Here is a 24,541-nt window from a genome sequence, read left to right on the forward strand (position 1 = left end):
TTAATGGGAGTCAGTACCATTCCCTGAAACTATGCAGCTGATTATTTGCTCATCAGGCCAAGTTACTCCATTGTCCACAGAGTTGGAGCAGCACATCCGAGGTACTTCAGTCCAGGTTAAAATGCTTCCAGAGCTGGTAAAATGCTCCATTCTCAGCAGGACGTTGAGGTGTCTCTGCTGTGTTACAACTGGAATTATAGACGACAGGCTCCTTTAATGCAGCAAGGAACAAAAAAGGTTTTGTTTTGCGGCTCTTAGCAGTCTGAGGTGAACCGAGGTAGTTCTCCTTCATTCAAAAGAATAAAAACTCACAATCAAAAAACCAGAGTAGTGAATCCTACGCAGGGAATAACTCCATTGTCCAGGCTGGCGTCACGTTTTGTGTGGTTTATTTTGACATTTTCGCAAACAAACAAACGGAAAGCAATGGCGTCTGCGGTTTCTCTTGCCCTGGTAAAAAAACATGAACCCATGAATGTTAGCAGGAGGCCACCAGCGGATGTTAGGGATATAACCTGCCATATACTGGGCCTCTCCAAATCTTCCGTCTCTAATCAGACACAATAAACAAAATGAAAAGTTTCTATCACAAAGAGATACACGTGCGTTAAACACATTGGAAAGAGGGATCCAGGTAGAGCATGGTCTATTTTCTATTATTCTCCATCAAGATTCAATCACATTCACACTGGTTCACTCAATCCCAGTGTTAGCTATGCCAGTCCCTGGTGGTTCAGGCTGAATTATATATTTAATATTTAAATATAAGCTTGATACCGGCACCAATGATGACATATAATTTGATTGTCACATTAAAGCAGAGGGCTTCAGTTCCCTGGTCCTAATCTCAGTCTCCTGAGAGCAGTCTCCTTGGCATCAGGGCAGACAGCACCTACTACTTAGAAATAGACTGTGGGTTAGGATGCTCTTATTTCTGGTACATTTCATGTGTATCAAAAGCAGAAGATGCAAAAGATAAGGCAGCTCTTGTTCTCTATCCCCGCCCCGTCTACCTCTCTTGTCTCTGTTCACCCTCCACCTCCTTCCATCTGACCTACTTTCTCCCCACCTGTGCTCATGCGTTTTGCCTGTGGGGTGCAGTGTTGCTCTAATCTGGGATGCTTATCAGTGGCATCCATCTGGATCTGTTTGCAGTTGTTTTTTTTTAACCACCAGGAAAAGCCACAAGACAAATAGAAATGGGTCATCACTCTGTGACGGTATGAACACAGTAACGAAGGGAAGGCCGCATTTAGCAGCTGCGGACGATAACTGCTGTTACTGTCCAGCAGGTGACGAGTCACAGGGAGACGGGGATGAGGTATGATGATGTCACTTCAGGTCCCTAGATTGCTAATCATTTATCAACGTGTTCTAGTTCCATCCACAATCTCCTGATAAAACCAAAATAGCAATGTAGCACAACTTGTGCTCTTCCCTTTGTACCAGCAATTGTCAGGGCTGGATTTAATCAAATAAGTGATTAGATAATCAACAGAAATAATACCTGATACCTGACTAATAACCTATCAGTTGAAAAGAACAAACCTTGCCAGGGTATAGAATCTTTTCTTTGTTTCATATTATCATAGCTACTTTATAATTTTATGACTGACAGTCAGTCAAAATAAGGAACCTGATTAAATTGAGCTATAAGTTGGGAGGAGTTTTTGTATTTACTGACACTGTAAGACTGAACTTGGCACATAATATAGAGCATGTTGCACCAAGGCCCAACAGTCCGCTTGGAGGACTCAGGAATCAACAAAATGATATAAAAATAAATAAGTAAATATTCCTGGATCTGCACCCTGACCTGCACCAAAATGTAATGAGTTCTTCTCTGACCCATATTGTATCCTTCCACCAGGTTTTGTGTAAATCCAACCTGTAGTTTATGTGTAATCCTGCTAACAAACAAACAAAGTTCACTGAAAACATAATGGAGGAAATAATTAATCAATGGACTAATTAAAAGAGCATTTTACTTTTACGGCCAAGTTAAAGGAAAGAGAGTGATACCACATAGTGAATCCAGAGGTGAAGCTCGAGTCACTTTTTTTTTTACTTCAAAAACCTTCAGAATTTGTATTAAAAAATAAAACAACTCCTATCAGATCTTATCTCTCGCCACGTTTAACAAGGGGAGCAGCGTAATGAGCCCAATCCAGTGCAGATCATCATGCAGGGATCAAACCATCAGGTTCACTCAACACTGAACACTGACATTACCCACTACCACTAATATGTATTCTTTAATGCTTTTTTAAAACAATCTCACATGTTTACATTATTGCTTCGGAGTTATGATGAATCAACACTATGGAAATCTATTAAAAATAGATTTATTCATGTAATTTCTGTTTGTTTCTTATGTCAACAAAATAAAACCCTTGTCATTCTTCCCATAAACACAAAGAGCTGCAGTTTTACAGAAATGATGTCTCTCAATGCACGTCATCTCTATACTGGGACTTCCCCGGGCTCACGTTGCCACCGTCACATCTCATGTCCTGGGGCCTTGTGCCATTTCCTGCGAGTACAGCTGAAGCAACATCCTCGCAACCCTCCAGCCCCACCCTAAAAGTGCCCTGATGAGGGATGCTGTTTAGGCAGCAGTCATTAAATGTACACAGACAAACACCCGCCCACCGATTATGGCTGCAGTGAGAGCAGTCAAACCAAAACAACATTCCACTCAGTGGCAGGGGAAGGCATGCAGGGCGATAAGGCGTAGCGGTGGCAGGGTGCCATGCCGAGGGCCTACGTGCCATCCAGCCAGTCGTGAGGCTCAGCCTATTAGTTCTACTGTTCAGCCATTCCGCCGACCACACGTATACAGAGAAATACATAAACAATACATGATGCAGCCAGGCTTCCTGTGTAATTAGCACTCACCTGCTAATTACCTGAGGAGGCTGACTGCCAGCCGATTGGTGGATTTGGCTTGTTTAGGCTGATGCCACAGAGGGTGTTGTTTTGAGTCATCGCTCTATGTTCTTATAGCAAGAGATGGAAGTTAGCTTGGAACGACCCCACTGTTCTCAAACAGCAGGACTCAAGTCTACAGAACTTTGAAGCCTCGCCACCGCTGCTGCACAAAGAGCTGTTCACCTGTTTATTCAAAGTTCGGTGAAACCCGACTTAGTACGTAGATGCTACAGAGCACAGTTTATTATATTCATATTTAACGTACTGCATGTCCAAATCGCACTGAAATTCTCGAGGTATGCGAGCCACATACAGACAGGTTTTGTTAGAGTCGGCCTTTGTACCAGCCACTTAAAGGCCCAGGTCAAAGTTCAACACAAAATGAAAATCAACTTCTAGAGATGTGAAACTTGAAGTTCCCATCTTGTTTGACACATGTACCACTGCCTCGTGCTCCGTAGCACGATGACAAACACTTATTGTCCAGAGTCGACCCCCGACCTCAAAACAGTGGATGGAAAAGATGAGCTCATCTCTCTAATACCTCGCCAGTCTGGTCTGGTCTGTGGTCTCTCTAATGGTCTCCGGGATGTCAACAGTCGTCCGATATGTCCCTCTTATACTCACACCAATTACCATTTCCACACGGGGCCCAAGCCTAAATAAACAGAGTGCAAAACTTGCTATACAATCAGCTTATATCTATAAACAGCGGTTTAAATTAGGCCGCTCCCGAGAGTACCGGCCTTTGCTTGGACAGCCAGACCGAGATGACAGAATGGAGCCAGATGAACTCGCTGCGGGGAATTACAGAGAAGTATTTTAAAGACAACAGAAATAGCACAAGCATAAGTCCTATACAGCCTTAGAGTTTTTTTACTCGATATCAAATATATTTGGGGGTTTTGTTTGTGTTTAGCAGGTGAATGTCCACTTTAAAAGAGGACATTGAACTACAGTTGTGTCAGTCAGCTCACACAGGAAAAACCCCACTGCTGAAAGAGAACGAACTTGCCTACGCTTCCTTACTGGCTCAGTGTGGTTTGGCTGGACACCCACCAGAATGTGTGTGTGTGTGTGTGTTTGTGCGTGCGTGTGGTTGCATGCGCTCTGACGTGATGTGTTGGTATGAGCCCGGATAGGCCCGTCAATGACGCACTTGATACTGGACCAATAATTAATGAGGGATCCTAAAATAGGATTGCAGATTTTTAAGAGCTTCTTTGTCCGACAGCTCTTCAGAACAATGAACCTGCCTCTCGACAAACACCAGTGGGTCATGAAGCAGATTCACTGTCACGATATGAGAAGTACATGGTCATAGTAAGGCTCGGAAATGACTCATGGTCATAGAGGTATTCCTGTTTCACCACCTTTTTAGTTTTTTACAGGTGTCCTGACTCACTGAAGGCAGCGCACCCTATGTAGGACTAAGCACAACCCACAGATTCCCCACACTTCCTGAGTCAGAGTGGGAAAAGACATTTCTTATCAAGGTGTAAGATATGTGGAAGTGAGGGTTTGTGTGCGTCTGTGTAATGAGCGGGAGTGGATGGGTAAATCCTGGCAGTAGATGGCTCCGTTAAATTAAAAAAAGACAGAGTACCTCAGAAAAGATGAGCTGAATAAATCGGTCACTGTTGGAGGAGTCGGGCGAGTATATTAAAATATGAAATGATTTATTAGAGATGACATACCAACGACTTATATCTATGAGCTCTGACCATTCACGGCTAAAACTACTGATTATTACCATTAAACCTGGTGATAGCATTGGACATGGGTCAAGAAAGAACTCATTACATTTTGGTGAAGATTCGAACAAAGGGGCTGATCCCAGGGAATAATTCATGGATCCTGATCAAAAATATCAGCCATATTAGGAGCCTGTGTTGAAAGTTGTGCAGCTTCATTGAATTTAAAGGCGGACTGTTGTTGAGGTATGGGCTCCACTAGGTGCCATTCATGTTCTCTTATATGTTCAGGATTACTGCAGCTTTCAACAAGTTAAATTCAAGACCCTTTTAAGACCATAATGAATGAAATTGAAGATAAGTTGATGTTTCCGAGGAGAGAATAACCCTGGAAACGTCACATTACCTCACAAAAGACGGTTGTATAGTCTTTCCCACAGCCAAGCTGAGTGAGATGAAGTCAACAACCAACACATGGAAACATTATAAACTACGCAAGTAACAACATTTTTTTGAATAAATAAAATTGTAAAGCATATCGAAAGTAATATAATATAAATATAAATTAACATTCAGACTACCAATTGATTTTGCTAATAGGGCTTCCCTGCACAAGTTATTCACTTCTACAACAAATCTTAAATCTATCCAAGTATTTTTGAGGCCAAAACTTCATGATTGAATGTTAGACTTTATACTGAGACCCTTAAGACCCTGTGTGAACCCTGTATATTCTTCCTTTTTATTCAGGTGACTAAAAAAGTCAGAATAGGTACAAGGAGAGCATGGAAGCTTCCTGTCTCTGTGTGGAGCAGCGTCAGGCATAAGAGGTGTCCCATGGACCCACTTGGAAGTGTGCGTATGTAGGGCACACCCACGGACACAGATACTCAGTATTGGAGATGACACATAAAAGGCCTTTTACCATGTAAGCACTGACTATTATTCCCCAGAATGCTGCATGAAAACACACACAAATCCGTGTGCAAGTTCGTACACATACACACAAAAGCACTACCGCACAGGAAGCGAAGTACGCCTCGGTCCCTATTACTCATCGGCGTATCCCATCAACTCCTGAGAGTGACATAATAAGGCAAACTGTATGTTCTCATCTGCTCCTCACAGGAAGCCTCTTCTCGCCCACTCAGCTCACCAAAAACCTCTCACAGAGACTTCCGGGGAACTCTCACAACTAATAAGCCTGAACAGGATTGGAGACAGTCCCAGCTGGCAGAGGGCGAAATGTGGGGTACTCCCAGCACAGGTCACCAGTGTATCACAGGGCTGACATTTAAAAACATCCACACCTATAGGTCTATTCTCCAATCAGCCTAAAACTATCTGCATGTCTCTCATGCCAGACCACCTGGAGAAAACCCATTCAAGGGGAGCACATACCAACTGCACTAAGAAAGACCCAAACCGAACTGGGATTCAAACCAGGAACCTTCTTGCTGTGAGGCAACAGCACCTCTGAACCACTGTGTCGCTCATAACTCGGTGTAAGACATCAAATTCCAATATCAGCTCGCCCTTTTAACCCAGTTACGGTATTCTTCAAGGGTCCATCTGTGATCTGTGACACAAACATAGTTAAAATGATAAGATCAAATCATTAGATACATATTATCTGACTTGTAGCCATACAGGTCTTAGAAATTGATAACTTAGATTGAAAATCGCAAAAAAATGAATGAACAGGATGAAGGATCATTCCACTTATATATTGAATGACTGGACACACCATTGTTTTCAGATTTCTCCCTATGCCCCGTCCTTAAAACAACTTAATAAATAGAGGGTATAAAAAGACGGTATAGGTCCAACACAGCTGATCGGCTGGCCGGCTGTATGGCTGGTGATTTCCCGAGCACGCAGACTGACTGACACTCCGAGGAAACACTTTGCTCCTCCGCACATGCACATGAGGCTTCCCCCCGGAACAATCTGTGGCAAAGGCAGCACGGATGACTCACTCTCTTCTCCACCAGCAACAACACGTTTTGTATTTAACCATGGAAGTTACACTCCGTTTTTTCTATGTTTAGTTCTGTTTGCTCAAACGTTTGAGGGAGATCCAGTGCACGAGGAGATACTACACAATAAACACACTGAAAGTCACTTATTGGTCTTTTAATAAAATTAACTAAATATTTTGCACCCTAAAGGATTTTGTTTTCCGTTGAGCAAACCAGATAAAGCAGATTCCATGAAGACTAACCCACGTTTCTGAGATCAGTCATTTTCTCAAGCTGAACTCCCTCATAAAGTACAAACAAAACTGAAACCTCACTCTCAAGCGCGGCAATCCCCTCTCTCCATCACAGCTTTTCCCACATATCACAAACCTACTTCAACTCACCCGACTTGCGGAGACCCTCCCCCCCACCTGGGACATATAGTTGTCCCGACGTGATCCCCTTAAGCCCGGAGCTACATTTAATACCTGCACCTGTTAAATATATTCTGCAAAATCTTAAATTCGACTGATATTTGTTTACATCCATTATCTGTTCAGATGATCCTTTGAGAGTTTGGAGCCAATCCCAGCGGACACTGGACGAGAGGCGGGGCTCACCCTGGACAACAACATGGGAGAACGGACGTGGGAGAACAGACACCCACATGCTTTGCATATCGACGGAACACAAATATCATCATGTGCTGATAACGTACGTACACTCCTGGCTACCTCTGATATTCTGAACCCTCCACAGACGTCGGTGCCGCAGCTCTGATGAAAACACAACAGGTATAATTAATCAAACTGAATATTAATGTCCCCAAAAAACGGTAATTGTTTTTTTGGGGGGTTGTGCCAAACCTCCTGATGAAGTGAGCTTGGTCAATCGACCTGAAAGAACCCGCAGGAGAACACTGACGTGACACATCATTACTCAGCCGTTTCAGATGACACAGGCTTGTGTCCCCCTCTCTCTCCCTGTGCTCCAGCACATGTTCTCACGACTTGGATCATCAGATTATGTAATAAATTCAAACTAGTCGCTATTGTCGCCATTGTGTTTTTATCATTGTCAGGAATTCAATGATTTCAAGGCCCCAAATGACTAATGTCATCCCTTTCCTCATCTCTACTCACATCCATTCATCCACCTTCCGTCATCACTCCATCCTCCTTCCCTCATCCCTACTCACATCCATTCATCCACCTTCCGTCATCACTCCATCCTCCTTCCCTCATCCCTACTCACATCCATTCATCCACCTTCCGTCATCACTCCATCCTCCTTCCCTCATCCCTACTCACATCCATTCATCCACCTTCCGTCATCACTCCATCCTCCTTCCCTCATCCCTACTCACATCCATTCATCCACCTTTCCTCATCCCTACTCACATCCATTCATCCACCTTCCGTCATCACTCCATCCTCCTTCCCTCATCCCTACTCACATCCATTCATCCACCTTCCGTCATCACTCCATCCTCCTTCCCTCATCCCTACTCACATCCATTCATCCACCTTCCGTCATCACTCCATCCTCCTTCCCTCATCCCTACTCACATCCATTCATCCACCTTTCCTCATCCTTACTCACATCCATTCATCCACCTTCCGTCATCACTCCATCCTCCTTCCCTCATCCCTACTCACATCCATTCATCCACCTTTCCTCATCCTCACTCACATCCATTCATCCACCTTCCGTCATCACTCCATCCTCCTTCCCTCATCCCAACTCACATCCATTCATCCACCTTCCGTCATCCCTAGTCAGGTTATTCATCCACCTTGTCTCATCCATTCATCCTCCCTCCCTCATTCCTACTCGCGTCCATTCATCCTCCCTCCCTCAAATCCTACTCGCGTCCATTCATCCTCCCTCCCTCATCCCTATTCATATCCATTAAACCGCCTTCTCACATCCATTCATTCTACTTCCCTCATCCATTCATCATGATTCCCTCATCCCTGACCTCATCCATTGATCCTTCTTCCCTCTGCTGCCCTCATTCCAACACATACCTTAAATCCTCCTTCCCTTAACCCTATACATTCATGTTCCTTTCCCCATCTATCCATCCTTCTTCCTTCATCCCTAACCTCCTTCCCTCATCCTCCATCCTTCATCCCTACTCACAACCATTCATCGGATGTGACCCATTGTCTTGTTTGAGAAACTGGTAAAACATGTAAGTTTTGATTTATTTAATGTCTTTTTGGAAATATGGGAACGTCTTCTAAACAGAGGTGGGTGTGAAAAGGTTAATAATGATGAGGCATCACAAACTCGTGTTCATATGCTGGACAGGAAGTATTTAATCACTGAAAAAGAAAGGAAAATATTGTCTCTTTAACCTGAGTTACATGACACGTTTATTTACTTTTTCAAAAGGTCATTAATTAGATTTATTTATTAACACTGTGAGGCTAATGGCTGAATTGGGATTTGAATGCCACGTTTTACTAATGTAATGTGTGTAGCTTCTGATTGGGCTGATTGATTAATATTTAATCAAAACCATCCAGGAAAATAACTTCCTCTGGCAAAGCACAAGATTTTGACGTGTAGTCCAATAGTGCTGGAAAGCCTCTCCCTACACGTTTTATTTGTTTTCCTCCAAATGTGTGTGACAGCATGTGAGAGCAAAGTTAGTTAGTGAGTGCCCGAGGACACGCTGCACCTGATCTTTGTGATCCTTTACTTTAGAAAGTTTGTTTACAAAAGCACATGTATTATGACATTTTGGTGAGCAGGCATAGCACATGTGACTGAGTAGTGTGTGTGTGTGTGTGCACATGATAGGCTGAACCTGCCTTCCTCTATAGGCCTCCACAAAGCATGACAATAAATAAAAAAATAATCATAATCAATTCTGTACATATATCCAACGTTTAACACAGTGGTTCTCGTGTCAAAGGGTACAAGCTTCAGTTTTCTTTTAAACTCAACTCTATCGTCATTTTGCAGGATGCAGATTTGGATTAGCTCTTGAGTGGTGTTGCATCATACAGAATACAATTAAATAACACATTGACATGCTGGTTATTTTTTTATGAATATCATCATGAATCTGCGAAATATGTTCTTGGTTGTATGGTTTCCTGAACTAGGAGTCGATGTCCCCTGCATAAAAATAGAACATATTTAGATAGTTCAATTTATGTTAAAACCATACAAATGACAGTAATTAATCATGTGATTATCTTTGTCCACATATTAGTCAAAGCAGTTGCAGCAGGTTCATTTATAGCACCGATGGAAACATTACAAAATGATCACAAAGGGGATTGTTGTTTTGAAACTAGCTCAGATTTAAATCCTCTGGGATCATGAGGGTCTTACGTCTCTTATTTTTGGGGTCGGAGACTAAATAGCCTGGGAAACTCTGTCCTGGAGCAAAAGGTGATGTCTTTGAACAGTCCCATATCAGAAGAGGATATCTATCGTAGAAGATCGAGAAACTAAGCAACTTTTCACATGTAGGAAAATTGGGCCCCTGAACTGCAGCCTATTGTCTCTGATGTATGGCCCATCCCACGGCCCTATAAGGTCGTGGAAGGTTAAGTATGATTCTGTTTTCAGTTGTGGTTCATACGTGTGTGTCTGTGTCGGTTACCTCCTGTACGAGTCGTTAGCCGCATGTGACTGGAGATGTTATCCAACAGTTATTCCAGAAGTGTCTCGAGAGGATGCGTCTCTGTGTTCAACTCTCGCACAGTTGCCATGGCAACCAGTTCGGCAGAAAGAGAGAGAGAGGGGACTCGTGATGCGACGCGAGAGAAGAATCCTGTCAAAATCTTGATTCACTGCGTCTCCTCCTGTCTGACATACACTCGTATCAACACACCTTAATAAATCTGCTGACAGAACAGGGCCTGCAAGGTCAGCTGCAGTGACGGAGCTTGATATTCTCACCTTCAAAAACAAGCATGTTGAAGTAAAGTCAAAAAACAAAAAACACCATGCTCCTAATTTCTTAATTATTTTATTTCTTTATGCTCTTATTTATTATTTCTTTTGGTGAAGTTGGTGCTGGGGTTAGCTGATTCTGCTCTGCATCGTCCGTATTTAGGAGCCACTTTACTTGATTTTGTTCTGCTGCAGGATCCATGAAGTTCATTGCCTCCTTGCACCGGTGGTACCTTTCCTCTGAGGATTGACCCACGTGTTCAAAAGTTGTCTTCGATCACAACTTTCACTCAGGTTTGTTTAAAAACAGCAGCTTCTCATCAGGCCTCTGCACATGCTCAGTTCAACCTGTCCAATAAGTCACGGATCCTGACTTCAAAAAAACGGTGGCAAAGACACAAGCAGGACAAAGAAGAATACGAATATTTAGCTGAAATTGTAAGTAGACAAGAGGAGTGATCAACGTTTACATCAAAGGAGTCAGGACCTCCTCTGTTTGCAGACAAAACTTTTATGATTACATTATTTGTGATCACGGTTGCTTAGTGGTCAGAAAATGAGTTGTAAAACAAGATGACCGTTGTTCAAGCCCTCTAGTTGACCTGTCTGCGTCTACTATTAACTTTAAATGCTCTGGAGCACAGGAGATTACTGGAAGAAATGGCATTACGGCGGAACATGAGTAAAGAGACACACACGCACACACAGACACACACACCAGTCTTTGTCATCACACAAGCTCTCACGTAAAGCCAAAGAATTGTTCCCATGTGCCGCAGAGCTCTGATTGGAGAGGGGTGCGTGAGAGCAGCAAATGATTTGTAACGTTTGACTAATGTAAACAAAGGGCTCGGTGACACAGATGTGGAGGAACCGGAGCAAAGGGAAACTGAAACGACTGTGAAGTTGGTCACGCTACGGAACGACACTCATTTGTCCTCCCAGCTCTTGGTTAGGGACGTTTCCCGATGTCTTTTATGGATTGAGGTGATTCCTCAGCCGGTCACATCACTTTCACTTTTACAAATTACTTAAACTATTTTTATAATGAAAATCGATTCAGTCAATTTGTTGTTGCGGCCTATAGTCCAAATGATGAAATATTTTAATTATGAATCAATGAAAAAAAAGGATAGAGTATAATATAAAATGTGTTTTTCTATATTGTCACACGATAAACATGTCACATCACAGAGGTTGCAGCCGTGAAGCCACGACCTTCACTCCCCCACTTTATCCTTATTTTAATCTTTAAACTTTATTTCAACCAATGTTATTGTGCCCTGGCATGTTCAAGACATCACTGGACATGTGAGGCGTTGCCGGCGCCCTGGATACAATCCAGACGTGTTGCCTCAAATCCCCAAAAATAGTGCCAGCTGTGTCCACCTGTTCTCTCATCACCTTAGTGAGCACGAGGAGGACTCGCCGAGGTTCTTTAAACAGCCTGTCAGTGGCGCTTCTCCACACCTTCAGCCACTTCATCATCTCTCCTCTAATTGGCTCGGGGGTGAATTATATAAATAGCCACATGCATCCATCATGAGACTGATTTACTTGCTTCACTCACAAGGTTAATGCAGCCTCAGGGGACCCAGGGGTCATCGTGTTGCCATTTTTTCTGGAAGAAACATAAGCAACAAACAAAAACTGGCGCTTGAGCCGATCTTTTCTTTTTGTCTTGGATTCATTTATTAGTTTGTTGTGGTTTCAGAAACAGGAGGATTGTCTCAATGACACAATCATGAGACAAAACCAAGTGTAAAAATGTATTTCACTCAGAAAACTCTCAATCACTGCACTGAAAGAAAATGTCTTTCTTAACAGCATCATCTGCCAAAGGCCTAAGCTCGCTTGATAACTCTAAATGTAAATTAAAATCAATAGCCGAGCCTGTCATACTTTTTAACACTGTATTCCTGTGGGAGCAGCAGCAGCAGTATTTGACCCAGTTGGCCCCACCAGCATCTATAAAACCACAATGACGCAAAAGCTGGGGCCACATCATTTGCATTAAGAGAGGAAATATTTAACCCTACATGGTCATAACGAGTGTCAGACAACTCTGCAGAGATCGGGCACAGAATGAACTCGATGTGTGATCTCTCGCTTCTTCGTTTCCCTAATTAAGCTGCTCTGTGCTGAGAGTTATTTCCGTCCTGCACACAGAGAGCAGGAGCTGCCCTCGTCTCAGGCTGTCATCGACCCCTGATAAATACACAGCTCTGGTCAAACTGTTTATTATTTCACAAATAACTTCTAAAGACACATATACATCATGTACCTTAAGCAGCGTTTACTGCCAGACTTTAAATCACGATGAGCTGTGACTCAACAGAGAGCTGAACATGACTATTAATCAACATCTGAAAATAATGTAGGTTAGGTCATCTAATGCACGTGCTCCTATGTAATGATATTTACTCTACGTTGACGCCCAGATTTTAAGATTACGATACAAAAAAAAGGGGAAAGTAAAGATATTTTAAGTCGTTTAATGTTTTAACGTACTGTGAAAATCTCTTGTCTGTCGTATATATATTACAGCCTTGTATTTATAGTATTATGTCTACTTCATAGTATATAGTATTTCTATTTTTATTCTTACTATATTTTCCACTTGTGCTGCTATACTTCCTTGTGCTGATGTGTAATTTCCTCAATTCTAATCTTGGTTTAATATAATAAAGAGTAAGACGGAAAATTGTGGCCTAAGCTTCACTTTTTTTAACCATACCCTGGGTTTTTAAGATGGAATTCAAAACATTAAAAATAATCACACTCTTATATTTAGACACGGGTGACACCTGAACAAGTGCTTTTATTAAACTTAAAGAATTGAGACCCCGTGGCCTTTAAAAAAGAAAGCATTTCTCAATTTGAGGGGAACAGTTCAGTGCTGTCTTTTACTTTGACTTGTGGGAAATGCTCCGTTTTTAGCTTCAATGGACAACTCGGCCATCGATAACTCGGCCAGCGTGCCTCAGTGAGAGAGTGGCAGGGGACGCCTCCCGTCCCATGTGACAGTCAGTCTCTCTTTCAATCAATCGATCAATCAAATTTTATTTGTATAGCCCATATTCACAAATCACAATTTGTCTCATAGGGCTTTAACAAGGTGTGACATCCTCTGCCCTTAACCCTCAACAAGAGTAAGGAAAAACTACTAAAAAACCCTTTTAACAGGGTCAAAAGAAGGTAGAAACCTCAGAGAGCCACATCAGCCAGCAAGATCATGATCCACCATCAAGATTGGATGCCACTATAGTCCACAGTCATTGTCCACTGCCGCCATTCGGATCCATCATCAGCTGCCACCTCGATCGTGGTCCACCACCATTATCAGATGCCAACACGATAAAGGATCCACCATTATTATCACGGTCAGCCAGCACGATACAGAATCCGCCATACTGGATCCACCATTACGATCTCTGATACGCGATCCACAGATCTTAATCCATGATGTGGCCGCAGTTAAAGAAGGTCATAAAGATATTGCTATTTAGGGATCGAGGAATACTGGGTTCGGTGGAGGTGTGACTCTCTGTCAGCCTGGCTACAGTGCTGAAGAGAAACCTGGGGTTGTTTTTATTTTCTTCTATTAGTGTGGAGTGCCTTCTTATATGCTTTAACACTATTCTTCCAGTCTAGGAGATATTCAACACGGTTGCTGGAGCGCCACTTCCTTTCTAGTTTTCTTGATACTTGTTTTAACTCATGTGTCTTGGATGATAATGATCTTATGTTTAAAAGACCACATTTAAAAGTCTTTGTTTCCCGAGTTGTTGCAGAGGTTGTGTTAATTTGTTAATTAGATTTTTGTGCAGAATTCTCCCTCTGTTATTGTTTGATTTAAATAATTTAATAGGACGGTGGACAGACACAGTCTCTATGGGGTTGTGGTTGTGTGACTGATCCAGAGGGAGCGCAGAGAAGTGTTTAGCACTGCAACTCTGCTTCCTGGTCCCAACTCTGGGTTGTCATTTAATAGACTGGGTAATATTCCTTTCGTCACATCTACGCAAGTGATTTGATCAAATCACATCTCTCGCTTTTACTGGGTTATGTCACAGGCAAGAGCAGGAGAAGGGAACTAGGACAGAGAGAGTAGACGGAGTAGGACAGAGAGGTGGAGGAAATTAGGCAAGGCGAGTTCATTTGTGTAACACATTTCAACGGCATTCAAAGGGCTTCACACGGGAGATAGAGGGCATCATGGAGAGATCTGATCCTATTTGAAGAGGAGGTTATATGTATATGTGAAAATAAAAATAGATTACGAGGACACTTAAATAGACCCTGGTGATATAACTCAGTCATGATTCTCTTTTAAAGCAAGGCTGGAGAGAACACAGGTGTAGAGCTCTTATCGTGGATCACTATGCAATTGGATATGAAGGGTCATGGTGGAAATAACACAAGCCCATAACATGTAGTTTTTTTTTTTTAGATTAGGTTTGAATAATTTCTTTGTATAGGTCAGTATAGTCCAAAAATAGGCGATTTTCCTGCAAGGCTGTAACTCCTGTGATCCCTTTGCACGACTGGGTTTATTATGTTTTTAGAGATGGAAATTGTTGCAGTAAAAAAGGACTAATTGCAGAATATTGTGTTTCTTGGTTCCATAGACCTTCCTGTCTAACCACACGAATGTGGAAAATAACGTGCAATAAGAACATTCCTGGAAACATTGCTGCATAAAGATTTGTTTGCCTTCTCACCCTGGCTGTGGCGTCCCAAATATTAAATAAGTCAACTTAATAATGCAGCAGCAAAAAAAACCTTAACAACTTAGTGTTCCCATCCTTTCCATTGAATAGTGTTTTTTTTTACGCTCATACTGTGACCGACGATACTTTTGTAAATATGACATGATCACACACTGTCGGGAGGGGGTGTGTTTGAGTCTGTGTTGTGTTAACCACATGCAAAAAATGAGCACAATTTTTGTTGTGTGTTTTTGTGTGTGTGTGTGTTTGTGCGTGTGCCTCGTGTCACATCAGGACAGTCCTGTCAGATTAAGTGTGGGCCGCGGTGCTGAGTCTGTGTCACACAGTGTTCCCGTCTCAGCACATTAGAGCCAAACCTCTGTGATGATGCAGAAAACACATCAGAGAGAATGAACAGTAACAGAGTGCAGATGTATTAAAACACACTATAATATCATTTGATTTGTGTTTTTCCTTCCCAGCTCTGTCATGAAGTTTGAGGTCAATGTTTTTTTTTTTTGTTCTTCCCACAGCACAGGCCTGAGTCTGCTGACCTTAAGTTTCATATAGTTTTCATTTAGATTGTGGTCGACTCACATTGCATCAGAACCACCACGTCGGGCTCATGTAGTTTTCCTGTATTTGTCAAACGGGATTCTGCTAAGTCCGATTATTAGAGAGTTCTGTACAACAAACGTCTGTCTGTCTGTATGTGGAACACACATCTCTTGAACCCTTCAACTTATTGGCTTCACACTAGGCATGTGTATTGTTAGTGTCCCAGTGCTGTGCTGAGTTTGGTGTGATTTGGACGTGTGATATGTTTAATATTAATAAAATGTTAATAAACAGGAAGCCAGAGTTCTCTTGCGTCTTCTTCTAAGTCCTCTGATAAACTCCCTCAGCTGTTGGCAAACGGGTTAAACTAAGCATCAAAATAGACACCAGGTTTTATTTCACACAGATACAGATGGACTGACCCACGACGGGTGCTGATCTCCATCATGGAAACAACCCTCTTAGAATCACTTCCTGTTTCAAAATTTATCTTTAAAGTAAAAGCACAATGTGTGTTTTGTTGCTGCAGGCTTTATTTTGAACAGAACTATAAAGCTTTTATTTTGAAAAGCTGTTAACTTGGGTCTGAAGATAGCCGACATAAAATGTATGAAAAAATATATTTGATTTTAATGTTTTTTTTAATATAAATTTTCTTCTATCTGTATATGGTCTCACAACTGTTTGGATTGTTGTTACCTCCGCCCCAGAGGTTCTGTTTTCACTTCTGTCCATTGGTTTGTTTATTTGTCAGCAGGATTATTAAAAACCACTGAAATGATTTCAAGGAAACTTTGTGGAAGGATGGGTGATGGGCCAGAACAGAACCCATTATATTTTGGCGCAGATCCAGGATCAATTTCTATAACATTGCCATATAGGATGTTTTTTTGACATTTTCATAAATTTCCCAGGGAATAATCAGGGTGGCTGCAGGGGGTGTATGAATTAAACATGACTAACATGTGAACGAACCAATTTGTCATTCACACCGATAAGTAAAGCAAACTAGTCTCCGGGGGGGAAATGAGCAGAAACAGATGGAATATATTCATGCTTTGCTTTTAATCACTTCATAGAAAAAGTATTTCAGATTTATTTTTGAACACAATATACAATATAATACCATACATTGTGTGAAACATTTAATAACCCACCGGCAATAACTGGCGGACTTGAACATATTATTGACAATTAAAAAACCCCACCTCTCATGCAGATAGTGCTAAATCTGGCTAACCATTTGGACACAACTAGGACCAAAAAAAAAAAAAAGCTTGAACATAGATAAACAATGTTAATACTGACAAATTTTGAATTTCAAAACTGCTAACAAGTTTGGTCAGAAAGAGTTCACACATTAGCACAATCAGTTACATAAGATCATGTTTTGTTGTTAATTCAGAACGAGTCACGTCTGTGCTGGGCGTATTGTAGCATGCTACCAATACCGTCCCCGTCTTATCTACTTTTACATGAAGTGTGTCGAGTGTGAAAGGAGACAATCGCTTCGTGTTTGTCAGTCGAGTCTGTGTCAGGCCTCATATCAGCGATCTACGTTCAAACGCTGGATGAAGAAGCGAAGGCTGCGACGAGCCGCTGGGAGATAATCAGCCACTTCTACACTTTGATACTGAGCACTGACTAAACTTCTGTGTTCCTTAGCTAGCTTTTATGTGTCCTATATCCAAGCCTATGCTGTTATAATGTCCTCTATGTTGCCTCCGGGTTACCCAGATGCTGCCGTCACATGAAAACCTTGCACTATCAAAAACTCTGTTGATCTAAAATAGTTTGCAATCATAAAAATTAAAGACATTTTAATGAATGAAACTTATTTTCCAGAAATTTAACGGAGAGAAACGTAAATTTTCGGATAAATAATAAAAAAAATATTTAAAAACGATGCTAAAGTAATAATCTTTTTGGTTTAATATTCATGCATAATGTTATTATGAAGTTATTCACTTTGTGTGTGACGGTACTTTTATGTAAAAATAAAATATAGAGTTAGAGTTACAAGGTTCTCATGTGACAACAACAACATGTCTGTTTAGCTGCTGCTCTGCTGGGCAATAATATATAGATATAGATATAGATATATCTATATCTATATATGTGTGTGTGTGTGTGTGTGTGTGTGTGTGTGTGTGTGTGTGAAAACAATATATATCAATATATAATACATCTATAAAAAGACTCTAATCCAGAGTCTTCTACACATTAGACACCACCACTTCCAGGTAATGCAAGTGCATATAAATTAAAATAGATTTTACACTGAACCAGTATTTCTTATTTACAAGCTTAAAGTATAGAATAAATACACACTGTTATAAACAGCAAAAAGGACCAACTTGAGCTCCTAGCGACAAACAGTAGCGACAAAGGTGTGGAGTGATAGGGGGTAAGGCCTGGTGACAAAGTCAGCACATCCAAACACACACACACACACATACAAAACCATCCGCACGTACAAACTGCACACAAACAATTGCCACTTAAGCATGCTGGAGTGAAACTAGATGAAGTACCTTTTGAGTCAGTAAACCAACATGAACATGGAGAGACGCGATTACAAAATGCAACTGGAACATCCAGAAAATTCAGTCACGGAAGCCACAGGAGTAGAAATGTCTGCAAACCATTATTCAACCCATTTTCCCTTAATGCATCAGTGAGGGAATCAAACAGAGCCGTTGTTTGGTTTGGTTTGAAAAAGTAGAGCATCTAATTATTCTGTCTGCCACGCTGATTCCAGCGGTACAACCTGTGTCAAATCCCAATAACTCCACCGTCCCCGGGAACCTGATACCGTGGAGACGGAAATAATTAAAGTGACGTCAATGAGCAGAAGCGGCACTCGAGGGATTTGTATCCCGAGGAAGAAATAGCCCGCCTGATTGTTTTTTGGGGTCGTGTCAATGGAGCCCGGGGGGGTTTGTATATCACGGTGTTGATTAGGGTGTGAGAGTGGCTTTCAGACAGGCGACTGTAAGAGCACCTTCCATCATCTGATCTGGGCTGGACAGCAGGGGGGAGGGGGGGTTACATCACATGGGTCTGGGGGTCAGGACCCATTCCAACTAACAGGATTATTAAGACTGCAGCATACCTGTGGGCTAAAAATAGATCCACCGCTGTTGTGCATTTTGTCCTTGGCAGACTTCATTTTGGATTTTTATCCTGCATCTGAGCAGGTGGTCGTTGTGAGCGGTTTCTTTCTAGTCGTTCTCACGTCCACACCAACACAACAAAAAGCTAAAATCGTACGAATAAAATATCCCATTAATGAGAATTTTGCAGGAATATCTTATCGTATGATTTTAAGCAAATGTTTTCATATCCTGACCGAGCGAGTGTGTTGCATCTGAATAGATTCGGTGTGAAAATATGGGAAGTACAAATGGTTTGCAGACAGGTACAAAGAAAGAAGGAAAGACGTGTGAAGCATGAAAATAGACCCTAATGTATTTCAGTGTGACTGTGACATTCACCCGACTGTAACATGAACCTCGAGTGTGTGTAACGAACGCAAAGAACACGTTGTGCTCAGTTCGAAAAACAGAAATGATAAAAAAATGTGCGTTGAATATGTGAATGTTCAGGTTTCCCTATTTAGATGAGTTTGTCCGAGAGTTGTTTGTCGACGTTTGTTTGGATTTCTCTATTGCCCAATACATGGAAGACTGTTCTCTTTTTTAAACATACAAAAAAGATTTTGCTCTTTCAGATAAGAAAAAAAAAAATATTTCACAGACATACTAGAGTGTTCAATAAATAAAAAACTATTATAAAGACAATAGTAAAAAAGGCACACAAAAGTCCTTTGACAAATGGTACAGGAAAAAAGTAAACACTTTCTCTTGCTATACAAACGTGTCTCCATCTGTAGATCTTGACTCTATGCTACTTCTAGATCATATCTGTAAAAAAGTCTTAAGGTACAAAACTTCTCTCAGTAGTGTCATTGTCCATTTTCATAATGCCAGTCCAGAAAATTTAAGTAACCATTTCCCAAACTGGCCGAAATCCTTCAAGTTCCAACCCCCCAGTCTCGTCTGTCCACCAGGACTAAATGTTCGCAGCAATTATTTCCTGAGAACTCTGAAGCCGCTTCACTGAAACTGTCCGTCCACGTCTGGCTTCAAACACCCAAGTGCAAGACGCCCGTGTGCGGGCCAAAACCAAGCCCTTGCCTCTGTGGGCTTGTTAAAAAGCACAGCTGCAAGAGGATTTCCCCTCTTTTCTTCCAAAAAACTTTCAAATCACCACGTGAGGATGATGCTGGAAACCCTATGTATCTGTGGGCGACGCCTCATGTGTCACGATTTCTATTGCTGACGTGGGCTCAATCATTCGGCCCCCCTCGTGCTCCTGACTGTCCAAAAAGTCCAGGGGAGGAGATCCCACACTATCCTCCTCCTCTTCTAAGTCTTCTTCTTCTTCTTCGCCTTCCTCCTCCTCCTCCTCGTCCCCTTCGCCGTCTTTCTCTATTCCATCCAAGTCCTCCTCCTCCAAGGTCAGCTCAAACTGAAACTTCTCCCCGCCCCCCTGCCCTCCGGTGCCTCCGCTGTGTCCGTGCGAGACCTGGTCGTAGAAGGGAGGGGAGGGACTCTGGGGGATCATGCTCTGGTACCAGTTTCTGTTGTCTTCCAGAGTGTCCAGAATGTCCTGGGCGTCCGGGTGGACCAGATCAGCCCAGGTCTCCCACAGAGGGTGCACGATGTAGTCAATGAAACCCACCTGAAAAAGACAAACAGGAGTAATGGGTCAGGTTCTTTTGAAGCTTCGATGCACCGATGCGAATCTGCACATCCATCGTTGTTCGTGCATAATTCAGGTTGCATGTGCTTCGCTGCCTACCTGGCTCTTTTCCACCGAGGCTGTGTGTTTATCACACATGGGGCTGATCTCTATCCCCCTCTCCCTCTCTCTGTCTCCCTGGTGGAAGAACTCCTCCATTATCCGATCGGTCCACTGACGATACAGCTCCAGGGACTTAGTGGGGTTACTCAGGTCTGCACAGTGCACCATGTTACGTAGCACCTATAAATAAAGCAGGATTTCAATTTAGTAACAACACACACGCTGTAAATGCTTTTCCAAAATATCGAAGCGCCCTTTACATTCGGGTCTAAACCAGTTTAAACCAGATGCTTTTTAAACAATATCCTGAAACAGTAAAAAATTATTCACTTCAGCATTTAACGCTAATTCTGTAGTGATGTGGTTTACACATTAAATAAAGAAGGGAGGGGGAGCACTTAAAGGCAAAAGAAGATGGATGGAGTGAGAAAAGGAGTGACAGCTGGAGCAGAGGTCAACACTGGCTATTGATTAGAGGCTATTAAAGGGATAGTTCGCCCAAAAATAAATAAAAATAATCATTATCTACTCATCACTATGCCAATGGACGGGTGGGTGAAGTGTTAGAGTCCAAAAAACACATTTAGGCTAAAAACACGGTGTAAATTATTCCATTTCGAGTTGAATTTGAATGTCGGGGCTCGCCATTTACTTCAATTATATTGGATTTGGCTGCAAAGCTATTTACCCCTGAAACTCCTGAAGTGTTTTGTGGACTCAAACACTTTGCCCACCCCTCCATCAGCATAGTGGGTAGATAATGAGTTCATCCCAGGGCTTCCAGTATGTTCAGGCACAAACACAGAGTCCATAGCATGTGTGACTGTTGCTCTTTGTTCATGAGGTAAGTCGTTGTTACCTGTATCCTGTCGGTATAATTGTCCAGCAGTAGCACTCCAGAGCTCGTCACCTTCTTGGTCTCCACCATCGTCTTCAGATCAGCCAGCAGACTCATGTGTTTGGACATGTCAGTGGCCAAGACCTGGATGAAGGAGACAACTTTTAGCATCAAGATAATTCACACAGATGGAGATTTTTTAAATCTGACAGGAGAATGTGATGCGTTACCATGTCGATGACCATCTTGCGTAGAGACTGTCTCTGCTTCTTAGGGATGTTCTGGAAGATGTCACAGTTGTCCTCCTGTAGCAGCTTGAATCCCACGGCCAAGTGATGGTTCTCCAGCACAGACTCGTCGTTGTACATCAACGCCAGCTCGGAGTCTGGAGAGAAGTAGCGACATATTAACATTTTAGCCTTTATAAACATCAGCTGGCACAAACTAGCTGGCTTGGTAATACTTTCACTTACTGGTGTTGATAAGGAATTGGTTTGAAACTCCAGGATGGTCAACATCGTGGATGGCTGCAGCGAAGATGGCTGCTAGGATCTCAAGATCTGTGAAGACCGCCTGTGAAAAAGAGAGGAAAGAAAGAGGGGGAAAAGAACATTAATCAATTTCTTAATATTAAAAATAAATAATATACAGAATGATAGGTTCAGAGTTACAATCTTGCAATTAAAATATCCAATTTTTAAATGTAATGTGATTAGAAATCCGGATATCTCTGTCCTGTTCTGCCTTTACAGAAAACAGGCGATAGCTTAGGTCGCACAAGGCCAAAGAAATGTGATTCTAAATGACTTTCCCCTCAATCAGATACTGAATCAAACAAGCTGTGTGCCTTTCTGTGAAAATCCACTGTGGGAGAGAATAATCCTGCGTCTGAAGAAAGATGGAGAACCAAGACGAGCAAATCGTCGTCATCTCTTAGCACTGGGGCATTCTGACCTCGACTGTATCTCACCGGGTACTCTAACTTTAGTAGAGTTGAGAGAAAATGCACGCAGGGAAAAATCTAACAACTGAGGAATAGATCGACGAGCGTGGAAGGAAAGAGGGGAAGTTCTCAGAGTAAGCCGCAGGGGAAAAGATGATTCAATGGAAGGAGACCGAGCTCCTCAAAGCTTTAGCGTGCCACTCCAGGAAAGCGGCACGTGTGGTGATGTAAGAGCTCACGCTAATTTCATTTCCCCTCATTTCTGCGGGTGAACACTGGTCAGAGCCGGGGAAACTCCTCATCGTAGGTAATGGGAGATAATGTAAGAAGAACCTGATCCGATTTACTGCGACTTACATCCAGGGCTGGAGTCGACAGGAGGATGTGGGTGGATTGGGCCACGTCAGCAGCGTGTAGGCTGTTGTGGTACGCCACGTCTGAATGGTAGTGGTCTTCCAATGTCATCATGTACGCCACGAACGTGTCCACCGGGATCTGGAAGGTTTTTAACATGTCTCGCTCCTGGAAAAACAACAAAATAACTTTAGAGCCGAGTACATGAAGACGACAGAATTCACATTTCCTTCATGGTGTTAGATGCTAATAATATAATATAATAGTAATCGTCGTCTCCTCCATACCTGGAAGATGGCGTACATGATGCAGGTCAGAGGTCGGCTGTTGGAGAACTCTGAGACGGTGAAGATGTTCAGGCCCCACTTGTTCAGATCCTCCAGCTCCTTGGACAGCAGCTCCTCTTTATCCGTCTTGACGCCGAAGCGAGAGATGCTGCTGGTGGAGAGCGAGGGCCCGTGGGAGACCTTCTTGACCCCGCTGATCTGTGTCATCAGCTGCTGCTTCTGCTGCTTCTTCTTCTCTCGTGTCTTGGACGTCGGCGACGGGATCTCCACATCATTCTGTTTCTCTGAGGGGGAAAAAAACGGGGGGTTTCTGTTATGAGAGAAGTGCGATGTTGTTAAAATTCCCATGTGAGCTCGTGTAGCATGAGTCTGCGTTTCTTTTTAAATGCTCCAGGATTAAAAGGTTGGCAGGATTCCTCGGATCCCCAAGGACCCGGGTGCACTTCAAGAACACCTGCACCTGCAGTAGCTGCATTTATCAATTCATTCATTCATCGTCTGTCCCTCCATTCATTTGTTCATTCGTGCTCCCTTCCCTCCACCTGCAGTCTCTAGGTCTGAACTCCCACTGTTCCATTGTCTCTATTCCTCCGCCTCCCTCCCGGCGCTCACCCCCCCCCCCAACCTCCGTCTCACAGCGGGGGGCTCACGTCTCATCTCCTGCTCTTTTCACTCTCATAGGTCAGTCCATTTACAGACGGAGAGCTGGGGGGCCTCGGCGCGGTGAAGGAGGTCCCATAAAGTCAGTCATTCAATAAAGCCCCATCTTTTGAACCCTTATCAAATCACTTAGGACAGAGGGACGAGACTTTTATGTCGGGTATATTTTATTCTTCAAGTCTATTCCACTGCGCCTCATCTGGCCACAAATCAAATACAAAACCCCAAAATATGCAAGGCTTTTATGTAATATCCCTGTGAGAAATTAAATATGAATAAACGCCACATTTCTTATAATAACATGCAGCCTCGTGTGTTTGCTGCAGTCACAGAAGAAGTGGATGAAATCCTGCAGGGGCTGCCCATCGGTATGTATGTGAGCCGTGCACTCATCTATCAAGCTTCGACTCATCTCTGGCCTATCAGCCTTCCCCCTGTGGAGGATTATTCAATTACCAGCTGTAATTCGAATGATCACTCTCTCTCTCTCTCGTGCACTCCCTCCCTCTCTCTCTCTCTCTCTCTCTCTTTTCTATGCCTTTCTCTGTGTCTCTCGACCTCTTTTATTTTTTGTCAGTCCTCCAGTGGTAATTGAATACGGCCAATTAAGCGCTCTCAGACATGTGCTGCGTGGGAAACAAGGGGAAGAGCAATATATTGCCCTCTAATTTATTACAAGCCATCATTATCACCAATGCTGTGTGCTGTTCATATGTGTGTGTGTGTGTGTGTGTGTGTGAGAAAGAACTGATTGTGCGACAGACAAGCTTCTTATCATCCATTTTTCTACATAAGCAGGTACAGTAAATGCCAATC

At 42.6% G+C, this 24,541-nt stretch overlaps 1 protein-coding gene across 5 annotated transcripts in view; it reads right to left on the reverse strand.

Moving 5' to 3' along the window:
- Positions 1-16,820: 16,820 nt before the first annotated feature.
- Positions 16,821-24,541, reverse strand: part of pde4ba (phosphodiesterase 4B, cAMP-specific a) — a 149,715-nt gene continuing 141,994 nt past the window's right edge. For all 5 annotated transcript variants that reach the window (XM_035175942.2, XM_035175943.2, XM_035175944.2 and 2 more), the window contains 7 exons: positions 23,066-23,349; positions 22,782-22,946; positions 21,955-22,054; positions 21,712-21,866; positions 21,503-21,625; positions 20,641-20,823; positions 16,821-20,520 (listed from right to left, as the gene is read on the reverse strand). In XM_035175942.2, the coding sequence (XP_035031833.1) occupies positions 20,071-20,520; positions 20,641-20,823; positions 21,503-21,625; positions 21,712-21,866; positions 21,955-22,054; positions 22,782-22,946; positions 23,066-23,349 (1,460 nt within the window). In that variant the 3' untranslated portion in view covers positions 16,821-20,070. The remainder of the gene's footprint in view (positions 20,521-20,640; positions 20,824-21,502; positions 21,626-21,711; positions 21,867-21,954; positions 22,055-22,781; positions 22,947-23,065; positions 23,350-24,541) is intronic.

The sequence above is a fragment of the Hippoglossus stenolepis genome, chromosome 14 (assembly GCF_022539355.2).
Source record: "Hippoglossus stenolepis isolate QCI-W04-F060 chromosome 14, HSTE1.2, whole genome shotgun sequence".
NCBI classification, from domain to species: Eukaryota; Metazoa; Chordata; class Actinopteri; order Pleuronectiformes; family Pleuronectidae; genus Hippoglossus; species Hippoglossus stenolepis.